Source organism: Musa acuminata, chromosome BXJ3-4 (assembly GCF_036884655.1).
Source record: "Musa acuminata AAA Group cultivar baxijiao chromosome BXJ3-4, Cavendish_Baxijiao_AAA, whole genome shotgun sequence".
Taxonomy (NCBI): Eukaryota; Viridiplantae; Streptophyta; class Magnoliopsida; order Zingiberales; family Musaceae; genus Musa; species Musa acuminata.
The window spans coordinates 38,473,516-38,485,034 of NC_088352.1; the positions used below are offsets into that span (position 1 = coordinate 38,473,516).

General features: G+C 35.7%; 2 protein-coding genes across 4 annotated transcripts; one reads left to right on the forward strand and one right to left on the reverse strand.

Moving 5' to 3' along the window:
• Positions 1-90: 90 nt before the first annotated feature.
• LOC103975005 (multiprotein-bridging factor 1b) lies at positions 91-2,831 on the forward strand. The gene is made up of 4 exons (XM_009389945.3): positions 91-358; positions 436-519; positions 2,326-2,408; positions 2,488-2,831. The coding sequence occupies exons 1-4, from the start codon at positions 106-108 to the stop codon at positions 2,605-2,607; spliced, it is 540 nt and encodes a 179-aa protein (XP_009388220.2). The 5' UTR covers positions 91-105; the 3' UTR covers positions 2,608-2,831.
• A 759-nt stretch (positions 2,832-3,590) lies between these two features.
• LOC135636693 (uncharacterized) lies at positions 3,591-9,405 on the reverse strand. 3 transcript variants are annotated; one of them, XM_065148598.1, is made up of 14 exons: positions 9,155-9,404; positions 8,638-8,714; positions 8,464-8,544; positions 6,828-6,956; positions 6,657-6,743; positions 6,507-6,560; positions 6,275-6,365; positions 6,126-6,196; positions 5,930-5,999; positions 5,438-5,490; positions 5,236-5,329; positions 4,772-4,869; positions 4,199-4,290; positions 3,591-3,927 (listed from the first exon to the last, which is right to left on the reverse strand). In XM_065148598.1, the coding sequence occupies exons 1-13, from the start codon at positions 9,354-9,356 to the stop codon at positions 4,204-4,206; spliced, it is 1,194 nt and encodes a 397-aa protein (XP_065004670.1). In that variant the 5' UTR covers positions 9,357-9,404; the 3' UTR covers positions 3,591-3,927; positions 4,199-4,203. The 3 variants fall into 3 exon arrangements, with proteins under 3 accessions (XP_065004670.1, XP_065004671.1, XP_065004669.1); XM_065148599.1 differs by lacking the exon at positions 4,199-4,290 and having other exon boundaries at positions 3,749-3,927; positions 9,155-9,405; XM_065148597.1 differs by lacking the exon at positions 3,591-3,927 and having other exon boundaries at positions 4,001-4,290.
• Positions 9,406-11,519: the final 2,114 nt, after the last annotated feature.

Below are 11,519 nucleotides of genomic sequence, written 5' to 3' on the forward strand. Positions count from 1 at the left end.
TCATATTGGGCCAGGATCCGACCCGATCCGGAGATTGCAAACGGATCCGGGTGCAAGTTGGGCCTCAAAAAGGACAAGCCCAGTAAACTCCGCACGCCATGGTAAATGAACGCGTGGAGCACCCGCAACCCACCATCGCCCTCAACCTCTCGTTCCTCCGCTGGTCGCAAAAATCTCGCCTTTGAAACCCTAACCTCGATCCGAGAGGCGACGTCGATGGCCGGGACTGGTCCGATCGCGCAGGACTGGGAGCCCGTTGTGCTCCGCAAGAAGGCGCCCACCGCCGCCGCCAAGAAGGACGAGAAGGCCGTCAACGCCGCCCGCCGCAGCGGGGCCGACATCGAGACCGTCAAGAAGTGTATGCACGAGAGAGAGGGATCGATCTGATTCTTTGATCTGCTTATTGAGCTTCGTTGACTTGTTTCTTCCTTGCAGCTAATGCTGGCACCAACAAGGCTGCTTCAAGCAGCACGACCCTGAATACAAGGAAGCTGGATGAGGAAACCGAGAACCTTTCTCGTGAGTTCGTCGATGTTTCTATTTGTTAATATTCATCTCGGTCTGTTGATTTCAGCTTGTTATCTGATGTTCTTTATTACGTTTATGTTTGATTGTTCATATAGAAGATTAGGATCTTGTCTGCTGTAGCTGGAATCTTGTTGGTTCCTTTAATGTCGTCCAAAAATACCAAAATTTATTAGGCATATGTTCTTCACATTTGGAATTTCGCCTTCTAATTGCCATCTCCTCTGCCAAAATAAGTAGATAAACAAACACCCTCATCGTCAAGGCACTTGGTTGTCATGTTTAGCTGATAACATACAGAAGAACACTGAAACATCGATAAAGAAATGTTGAAATAAACCATTAGCTACAGCATAGTGTTTCCTCAGAACAAAAGCCTTGGCCCAGCTGCTGCCTCTGCCCATTATCCCTCACAATATTTGGATGCTTTAGTAGGATATATCAAAGTATCATTTAGGTGATAGAGTTTATATAGATGTTTTGTCATTTTTTTAACTGCTTGAGTTGTTAGGATTACTGATGATCGAATTATTGTCTTTATCACAGTATCAGAATAAGCATGAATTTGAATCGTGTATGTGTCCCTCTCCATTATACTTTGTGTTTAATTAATATTTGCACAATGTTATTTTCTCTAATTGGCTTGTACCACCTACTTGTCACTTTCACATGTCAAGCCTAGTCTGGCCTACATGTGAGAGATGTTAGGGTTAATATAGATTGGGCCCTTTTCTAACAACTTATGCCTTTGAGATTTATAATAACCCAATCAAAATCTTTATCGTTGGTGACAAATTGAACAATCATGTCGTTTGTCACATCTAGTTTTGAGGTTTTAACATCTACAAATTTACATAAAGCATCATATTTGTCTGTCACCTTAAAAATACCTTCTATTTGAATTACATGGTTTTGTTATCACATCCTTTAATTACATATTACAACTTTTTGGTAATCATACTATTGTTTGTGAAGTCTATCAATCTGAGGACGTGCAACAAAAAGCTGGTTGTCGTTCGACTATCTCCTGCCACTTTCTGCTCCTAGCAACATTACATAAGCATTCAAGAAATGACAATTGGTTTCTTAGGCCTTATCTCAATGATTAGAACTCATGACAAAATGTTTACGGTCTTTTTAGCATAAAATAAGCAATTATCTTTAGTAGGAGACACCAAGATGGGACCAACTCCTACATGTAACACCATGTTGGTGATGAAACCCTTTGATATAGAGGTCTGTATTGACTAAGAGTAAAAGGCTATACAGAAGTTTGACACAAAATCTTGAATACTTTATCTGGCCTTGGACCTCCAACATTTTTTAGCAACCATATTTATCTTTTGACATTTTGGTGAAGTAGAGAAAGGCCTAGCTTATATTGCTAGATTGAAATTTATTTTGTGCGTGATAATTATTGACTTTCCTCGATATTTAAAAAAAAAAAGGCAAAATGAAGTCTAAAAAGCTGGCTCCTAGTTGCAAAGTTGAAGGTAGTCTTAGCAAGTCAGGTTTGCCAGTATTCAGCTGGGCGCCAGCACATCGTAGGTAGTCTTAGCAGATCAGGTTTGAGAATCAATGCCATCAACCACATTGACGGTAGTCTCAATAGATAATGTTTGACAGAATTTTCTATTTGGACCATCTTCATATTTGATACTATTTACAGTGAATTATATGCACGAGTTGTTTGATTGACGATGATCTTTGGTTGATGTTCCACATTTTTCATTATGATGGTAAGATGTTCTTCTTTCCCTCACTTGTTCCTCATCTGTATGTTTTCTCCTTATCAACAAGATGGGCGAGTGCCGTCTGAACTGAAGAAAAATCTCATGCAAGCTCGGCTGGACAAGAAGCTAACCCAGGCTCAACTTGCACAGGTATCGTCTCTATCAGTTGCCTTCTTGGTCAAATAGTTCCTTGCATATTACATCTAAGCTCACCCATAATATCTCACAGCAAATCAATGAGAAGCCCCAAGTGATTCAAGAATACGAGTCAGGGAAGGCCATTCCAAATCAACAGATAATTACCAAACTGGAAAGGGTGCTCGGGGTGAAGCTTCGAGGTAAAAAGTAGGGAGCACCACACCGCCGTACTAAAACGACTATGATAAGGAGATTTCATATGCAGGGTCTGGCTCTGCTCCGCATGATTGTGGTTTGGCACCATGCATATTTCTCTAGTAATAATAAGGGCATGTTTAACTCTTTCTATGTGGTTGCTTTGTCTGTGACTTGATATCAGTTTGAGATCCCATGTTTGAGTATAAAACTATTTGCTGTGGCCATCTTTTCTTCCTACCCCTGTTTCTTTCGTTTGGTATCAGTGGAAGATATATATATATATGTATATATCCATGTTCTGGACAAGCATTTGGGATTCCAAAATCTTAAATCTTCCCAGAATCTTACTTTCTGTTGAGAATCTTATATCCAGATTGATCTTTAATCCAATAATTGGTTTAGTGTACCCAGAAAAAGAAAGAAAAAATCGATCCAGTATTTGATGCTAAAATTTGCCAGAAAACTAAACATTGTTTGGAGAAAAATATGAGAATTAAGAAGCAATACTGAAGAAGTCTGTGTTTCTGTTTATATATGGGAGAATAAATGATATATCAGTAGAATGCCTTTCCTTGGAATCAAATTTTTGTAGCAGATGTAAGTTCTATTTGTAACACAGAAATGCTGAATATGCAATGACAGCACCTCACAAAATTCAATAAAATCTGTCCTAAAATTTTTGCACTAATTACATTTTTCTCTTATGATGTATGTAAAATAGATGTTTATGGTCAAATTGCATCCCCTCTGTTTTATCCAAGCAGTGTTGACTAATTTCATCAAAGGCACAATATAATTTGACGGGATACAAAAATCCAACAGAAAATCAAGTTTTGGATAATTTACAGCGTATAGAATAAGGAAGAATCCCAACCATGGCAGAGATTTATATAGTCTGATCCAGAATACTTGGAACACAAAATATATACTAAACAAAAAGTTCCTAATGGTTTTCATATTGATATCAAGCACGTACCTAATTTGAAAGGTCAGAACTCCAGCTGAAAAATAACTATTTTAGTGAAATTTAACTATCTCAATTCTCGAGCTATTATGCTAAAAACTCAAGTTCTTTGTGGTCTTAATAACGTTGTCAAGCACAACCAAATTAGACACAACACAAAATTCACAACCAAATTAGACACAACACAAAATTCCAATAGGAAACTAACAAAAAGGCAAGTGTTGGACAACACTACCAACACAAAATTCCTATTTTCAAGCCGTCTTGAGGTTTTGTCACTGTACTTGGGAATGAAAGTTTACTCCAAACTCAAACTTTTGGAAGCTTTAGATGAACTGTAACTTTTCACCCCAACATCTGAGCTGATTCCTGTGGAATGAATGAATATGTTACCGTGAGACTGTCCTGGTAAAAGAGCCAACCAGATGAAAAGATTGTAACATACTGGTCATAAACACAGGATTCCATTACAATCTCAAGCAAATACCAAAGGTTTATCGTCCTACAAGTATTTTATTATCCCAATCATTCCACATCATGTAGATGAGGATTACTGTGTCTATGATAATCCACGGGTTCATATTTAGATTATAAAACATGCAAGATTCAACTCTTTTGCCTACGTGACAGAAAGCATGACCTTAATCACTTGAGGAACTTGTCCAACCAGCTACTTGCTTCCTTCACCATTGAAACTGTCATTTGGTGCCCGATTCCGGCCTCTGCTATAAACTGTTCAAATAAAATATAACTCTGAATATTTTGCCAGCATTAGGACTATAACGACAAAGTGAATTGGATTTGGCTCTTTCCTTCTGTAAATCCTATTCATGTTTGAATATGAATTGCTAGAAGCAAAAGTGGGGGGTAATGCAGCAGATCGGATAATCCCAAGGTGATATCGGATCTACATACTATAAGCACAATTTGGGGTATGAAAGGGTGAAGAAATCCAACAGGAGATAAATGAGTCTTACAGATATAATTTAAATGATATTGCTATAGACACAAACTCATGACATCTTAAGGTCTAATTTTAACCGAAATGAAAAGGTTATCATCCATGTGTTCAAGGCCAAACTTGACCAGACGCTAAATTTCTTCATTCCAGAAAATAAACATAATCATTTCCTGGATATCCCCACAAGTTCTATTGGCTAAATATGAGTTTAATAAATCCACCATTGATAGCATTAATTAGTAGTTTGTCTACCTTGAGATTCTCTGGGCAGTTTGCCTGTTTGTAAAGCTCAGTTGCCTTCACATGGGGTTCTTTTAAACCAGGAACAGGGCAGCGAGGATCTTCAGCACCTATTTGTTCCAGACAGTCAGAATATTATATTAGTCAATAAGAATCAAATGTCCATGTATCAAAAACTAACAGGCATTAGTTGATATAGGTACAGAAAGATATATGAAAATTGCATCTACATAGGTTACTTATAGTTGTTGATGCTCGAGAGACTCAGTTCCAAATCCCCGTTAAAGTAGACTATTTACAAGATATTTTCAATATTATCATGAACAGTCTCTCTTTTTGCAGCATTCATTTTTCAAGCATAAGATATATATAATAGCTATAATGAAGTAAACAAACATATCTCAAGAAACAAGATCCAGCACTTCAAGGATAGCAGAAAAAAGGTTTGTTTGTTGTAGTTGAAAAGCTACACATACCATTTAACATTAGCAAGGGACGTGGTGCGATCACAGGAATGGTATAAGGTGCATCAAACTGCAAGTATAAACCTGGAGCGATTCTATCCCACACCTAGGCAAAGAAACATAAGCATGTTTAAGAACTGAAACCTATGAGATGAAAACCTGGATTTGCTTCTGTCAATCCATGTTAAAGCTAAAAAAATAAAACATAGCTAACCTTCTTTACAACTTCTTTATCAATTGTATTCTTGCCTAAATCAATACATGCTTCTGCAATTGGTTAAGCAAAATCAGACAACCAGATCATAAGTGAAAGTAGGCTTATTGAATTGAGTTAACATCATCAATACAGACAGGAACATCAGTTGTGACAAAAGTAAAAAATAACTAAAAATACTAATTGCAGGGCTAAAGAAACACTTTTCAGAGACATAGCTATGCTCCAGTACATATGGAATAAAGAATTACTTGCATTATGATCACATATAATGACAGCAGACCTGCTATATAATACTGTCGTTGCATTCTTATGTCATTGTCCATTTCTAGTTTTAAACATCAAGGGTAAGACGAACTTCACAAGGAAGCATCAAATACTGCACATAGTGCAATGTTTTCTAAAATGTAATTGGAAAAGATGAAACCATACTCATAGTCTATAAGATGTTACCGTGGTCAAATATATGAAACTGATAACTAGCAAGCTGACCTTCGAAGACAGGTTTTATGCTGTCAACCCGAGCCTGCCACTTGTCATTATCTAAAGCCCATCTGAACCCCTATTACCATAACATTGAGAATCAATTAATTAACTGTGGAAAAAACCTCCTATATACCAATCATCTATCTACTTGGATGGTAAAAATCCACATATAACTGCAGTATATTATATCTCATTTGCACACCTGAACCCCAATTATAGGGACAACCACAGAGTACCGCGTTTCAACTGCTGCAGCAAACCATGCATGCATTCCTACATCAGCAACACTATATGAGCTCCAAAATTGTTTACTTTTTACTAATGTTAGCTCAATCTGCTATCATAACTAACCTCCAAGTGATTCACCAGTAATCCCAATCCGAGAAGGATCAATGTCCTTCCTTTGTATCAGATAATCTGCCAATTTTATTAAGTCCCAGACCTGCCATATCCATTGAGGACCACATATATAATAAGAAGTTATAATCTTCATTCACTAATTTGGTCATAGAATTTTTAATTGTAAATTATTGTTGCTTCCACCACACACACACATATACATAGCAAATGAAGAACAACTTACTGTATCATATATGAAAGGCATTGTATCACCATTCTTCCATGATGAAACCAGAGCCTATTACAAAAATACAAGTGAAGCCAATAAAATGAATATATCCATATCAAGGGAGTTTGACTTTGGGAAATACAAAATACTCTCATATTTTATTACATCTTTGTATGCTGTTGTGCTGTTAGCCCTTTCACCATGGTAGCGAGAATCAATAGCAACAGCTACATATCCTCTTGAAGCATAAGCCTGGAAAAAACAAATAATCAAACAAAAGGACACATAAAGATTACCTCCTATGAATTAGACTTCTGTTCAGGTCCTGAAGATAACCTCAAGTAGTGGCTGCAACCACTCCTTGCACTTGTAAGAGCTATGTAAAAGCACAACAGCTGGCTTTCTTTGTGGAATAGTGTCCTTCAAGCTCAGAATCAATACAGGAAGACGACCTTGCTCACCTTCCTGTAGAAGAAAATTTGAACTTTTCCTGATGTCTCAGATATAGTTAGCGTAGTAGCAAATTACCACGCATTACATTTAACCACACACTTTACATCTTGTTTGCTGATGTACTGACTATTCATATTCTAAATCCATGCATTAGCCATTATACAAATAATATAGTCCAACACTAAGATAGGATATGGGGTGAAGTAAAGTCCTAAATGAACACAATCTTCTTTCACTAAAAAGGGTGATTAAGTACAACGAGCTCTCACTAGTGTCAGGTATGCTGAGAATTCATGTGAGCACACTCACATCTGCAAGTAGAGACGTTATTTTCGTGACTAAAATCTATTTGTCTTGTAAAGCAGCTACCTTACTATAGTGCAAAGGCTCACCTCTAATATAATTTTTTCTTAGCTTCAATTGAATTTTATATTTTAGTGGTGGAAAAAATTTAAAATAATCTATCAAAGTAACCAGACATTTTACGTTTTGAATTTATTAGATATCTAATGCCCTAACATGTCTTTAATCCCCTGGAAAAGAGAAGTTGTGGCAGAGTTGGCACTTTTTCTTTTGGCTCGAACTCCTATTTTCTGTAGAATTAGGAGTTCCATGTAAACTTAGAAATGGTAATTTTACTATATACATGAAAGCCTGTTGTCTAAAAAGAGAACAAAATGATATTCTTTTTCATACTTCAAATAGTTACAAGACTTCTTTTCTCTTCTCCACAGCCCATAGGACCTGCAGGATGGAGCTGATAAAAATCTTATATTTTCATAACTAAAGCACTTTTGTTCTCTACCAATCAGGTAGAAAAATGGAGATTCACAGTCCAAGTAAGCTTATAACACTCTTTGGTCTAGGATGTAGTTTGGATCAATCTAACCATAAGTTGGGAAAATGATTTATTTAATTTTTTAAAAAATAATACTTAAAAGTTTAGCTTGGTTTCTATCTCAAAATCAAACCAAAATGTGAACCATAGTTACAGATAATTGTATTGTAGATAAAACATAGTACTTGTATGTCCTGGACATAGTAATTTTATGTTCTGTTCACACTTGAAAACCAAAATAAGAATCCTAATTGAAGTGCTTTTACTTTGTATATAATCTATGCTACTGCAAGCTCTTGATAACATCACACAAAAAAGGTTAGGAATTTCACTAATAAATATTACAAAAAAATTTATATAATTTTTTTTCTTTCAAATTAAGTTACAACATAAACAATATCATAAATAGATCCAAACTGTAATACTTCAGTTTGTTTTATGAACTGGAAAACAACCATTTGGTTTGTCATCTTCATAACCCATACCTTGAAAGAGAGGAAAGATGCACATTTAAAGAGATTAACATGATTGCCTTTGGTTGGCAAAGCATCACGAGGTCAATGACATACCACATGACTATTAACTTGCCATTATGTTCAACATCGTATCAACTGACAAGATGCCTAACGAGTAAACAGAACTAATTCAAAAGAGTAAGGAACCAATATCCTATAAGATTACCTCTGTTGTCAGGTAAATGTTCTCCTCAATCAGTCTCTCCTTGAAATTCTCAACATTCTCCTTTGGACAAGCTTCCATTACCTGGAAAATTGGAGCAATGGCATTACCAAGATGAATCAAGAATTACTATAAGAAGCATAACATCAAAGCCCGCCTTTCCTTTGGTTTCCTCACCTCTTTGGAACCTGGAAATATGCTCGACTGATACACTGGATTCTTCACTGGTTTCCCAAGCTCAGCGCAGAGGGGAACTGAACAAAGATAATATAACAATTATTCGCTGACTCAATATATCCTCACCAAATTTGAGACAGATCATGTCTGACAACAGAAAAAAAATTCCCAGCTTGCTTAGGTGGTAAAAACTTTGAGAGACCAAATCCAATTTCTACTGCTTGCAAAAGAAAAAAACATATTTATTTAAATTCTTCCAACTCTTGCCAATTATAACCTATTTCTTGATAAGATCATCTTGATTCCACCGGACAAGTACCATAAATCATATGTCATAAAACTAACTTCTCGTAGTTAGGGGAATTCTCATGAACCACTAATTAAGATTTTTTATTGAGCCAAGCCAAACATCTACAGATATAAAGTAGTTGCAAAAGATTTGGAAACGATCGACCAGTAATTAACATCCGAGAGCCAATAAACCCTCGAGAGTCTCTCGGTTCTACAAGATGCATACCATCGGGGTTCCGCCTCCGGCTTCGCAGGACTTGGAGAAAGTCCGAACGAAGATCGGTGGCAGCGTCAGCGGCGGCGGTTTCCATCGTCCGGCACCGGAAAGAACCGTGAGCTCTGGCCGCAGCGGATCCGATGGGAATCGAGCTATGACGCCTTGTTTTCCCCCCGAAAAGAAATCCTTGGAAGAGTAAAATTAATGCCATGGTATTCCACAGAATGGCTTATAATGTTGATGTCGGTACATGGATGGTTGAAATGGACAACAAAACATAATGAAAGAACGATGTCAACTGGAAAAAATTATTATTATTATTATTATTAGGTGTCGATCCCACGATAAATTAGGAATGACCCTTTTTTTTGTTTTCTTTTGAGTTGTTAGGCCTATCGAACCCATAGAAAATATATGAGATGATTAATTACAGGAGTGTTGAAATAGATGGAACCCTAAATCGAGTTTCGATTTCATTTGATCAAAATAAAATATGTTTGATCCGAAACCAATTATTATGATCTACCTAATTGAACCTATTAAAAATTTATTTATTTATTTATAATTTTAAATAATTTAATATATATATATATATATATATATATATTATTTTCTTTTACTTATTAGGATGTCACGTGTTGAGTTTTTGATTGAAGATGAATATTTTTACTATTAAAGATAAAAAAAAGCTAGTTAATTGTTATAAAATTTTTTTTTTCACTGATTAGGATGTGACATGTTGAGTTTCGATTGAAGATAAATATTTTCGAGTGTAACTATCTATAATGGATTTAAGTATATTTTAAATTTAGAATTTAGCTAAATTCAAAAAAAAAAATTTAAATAGTTAGTTTCATCAAGTCTAAGTTTAGATAGAATTCAAAATGATTTCTCCCCTTTAAATTATAATGAACACAATAATCTTCAATAGTGCTTTGATTATAAAGTAATCACAAGTATTGATTATGCTGTGGTGGATATGAGGTAGCTAACATATTAGCATCATATGCAATGGACGTGTTATCATCTCAGTCACTAGTATCATACACAACCCAATAATGATCTTATCTCCATGTGGTGAATATTGTTGAAACATGCATTCTGTTATAAGTAGTTACAATCAATCGGCACAACCATGTTAAATAAATGGTATATTGCCCCCTAAGCTCTATTATCAAAAAAAAAAGCGATCTAAATACATTTAGATATTATTGAAAAAATAAGATGCTTGATAGACTAGTCGGATCGTATCTCCTAAAACTTAGTTTTGAAAAAATAGGAGATCATCTTGTCATGTTTTCCCAAAGATTGGCTCGAAAAGAAACTAAGTTGATTCTAAGTTGGCTTCCGACTCAGAAATAATTTAATAGTTTACTAAGTTGATTATCATTAGAAAAAAGAGGGGTGAACGTAAGAAAATTATAAAAGAAGTAAAAAATTATATGCCCAAGTTTCTATGAGAGGACGAGGAATGACAAACCAAGAGAAGATTGATCCCTTTGTAAGTGAGAGCTCACATTGCTTAACACTTCTCACATAGAATGAACTTCTAAGGATACCCTCACTATTGAGTGTCCCATCGACAAAAAGAAATATAAGCAAATATTATCACTTCCACTGAGATTATAGGCATGAAACTAAAAATTGCTATAGCTTAAAAGGAGCAAATTGAAGATTTGGTTCATAAGGGACACCTCAATAAATTCCTCCATCAAATTCGAGAATCTTCATCGAAACTCCAAGGCTTAATTGAGTAATATGTGTACGTGATAACTAGTGATCAACTGTTGGGCTAATAGTTTCTCGGCTCAAAAGATGTATGTGAGGGAACCCTAGTTAAAAAGGTTCCACCTAAATGGAGATCGACCAACCCATTATGATTAGGGAAAAAAAGGCTAAGCACCTAGATTATAAGCATGATGATACATTAGTGTTATCTCTTTCGCAAAAGCACGACTCAAAAGGTTTCTGATTAATACAAGGAGCTCGGTAGAAATATTATATTATCATGCCTTCTCTAGAATTGGTTTATTGGCCAAGGATCTTCGGCCCATCTCTTATGCTCTTATCAACTTCACAAGAGAGTTAGTTACCTCGATGGGAATCATCAATATCTATATAACCTTTGGACCTAATAATTGCACTAAGATAATAAAAATCAAGTTTCTAGTAGTCAACTGAATAAAAATAGTGGTGTCAATATATTAAATGATACTTGAGATTTTGTTCGATACAAGAATAAGAGAGATCAAGAGTGACCCCAAAGAATCCAAATAGTGCTACTTGATATTTGTCACCCTTCTAAGGAATGGAAAGTTATCGGTCCAACAAATAGACCCATAAGATCTCTCATTATTGATTATATACTATGTGA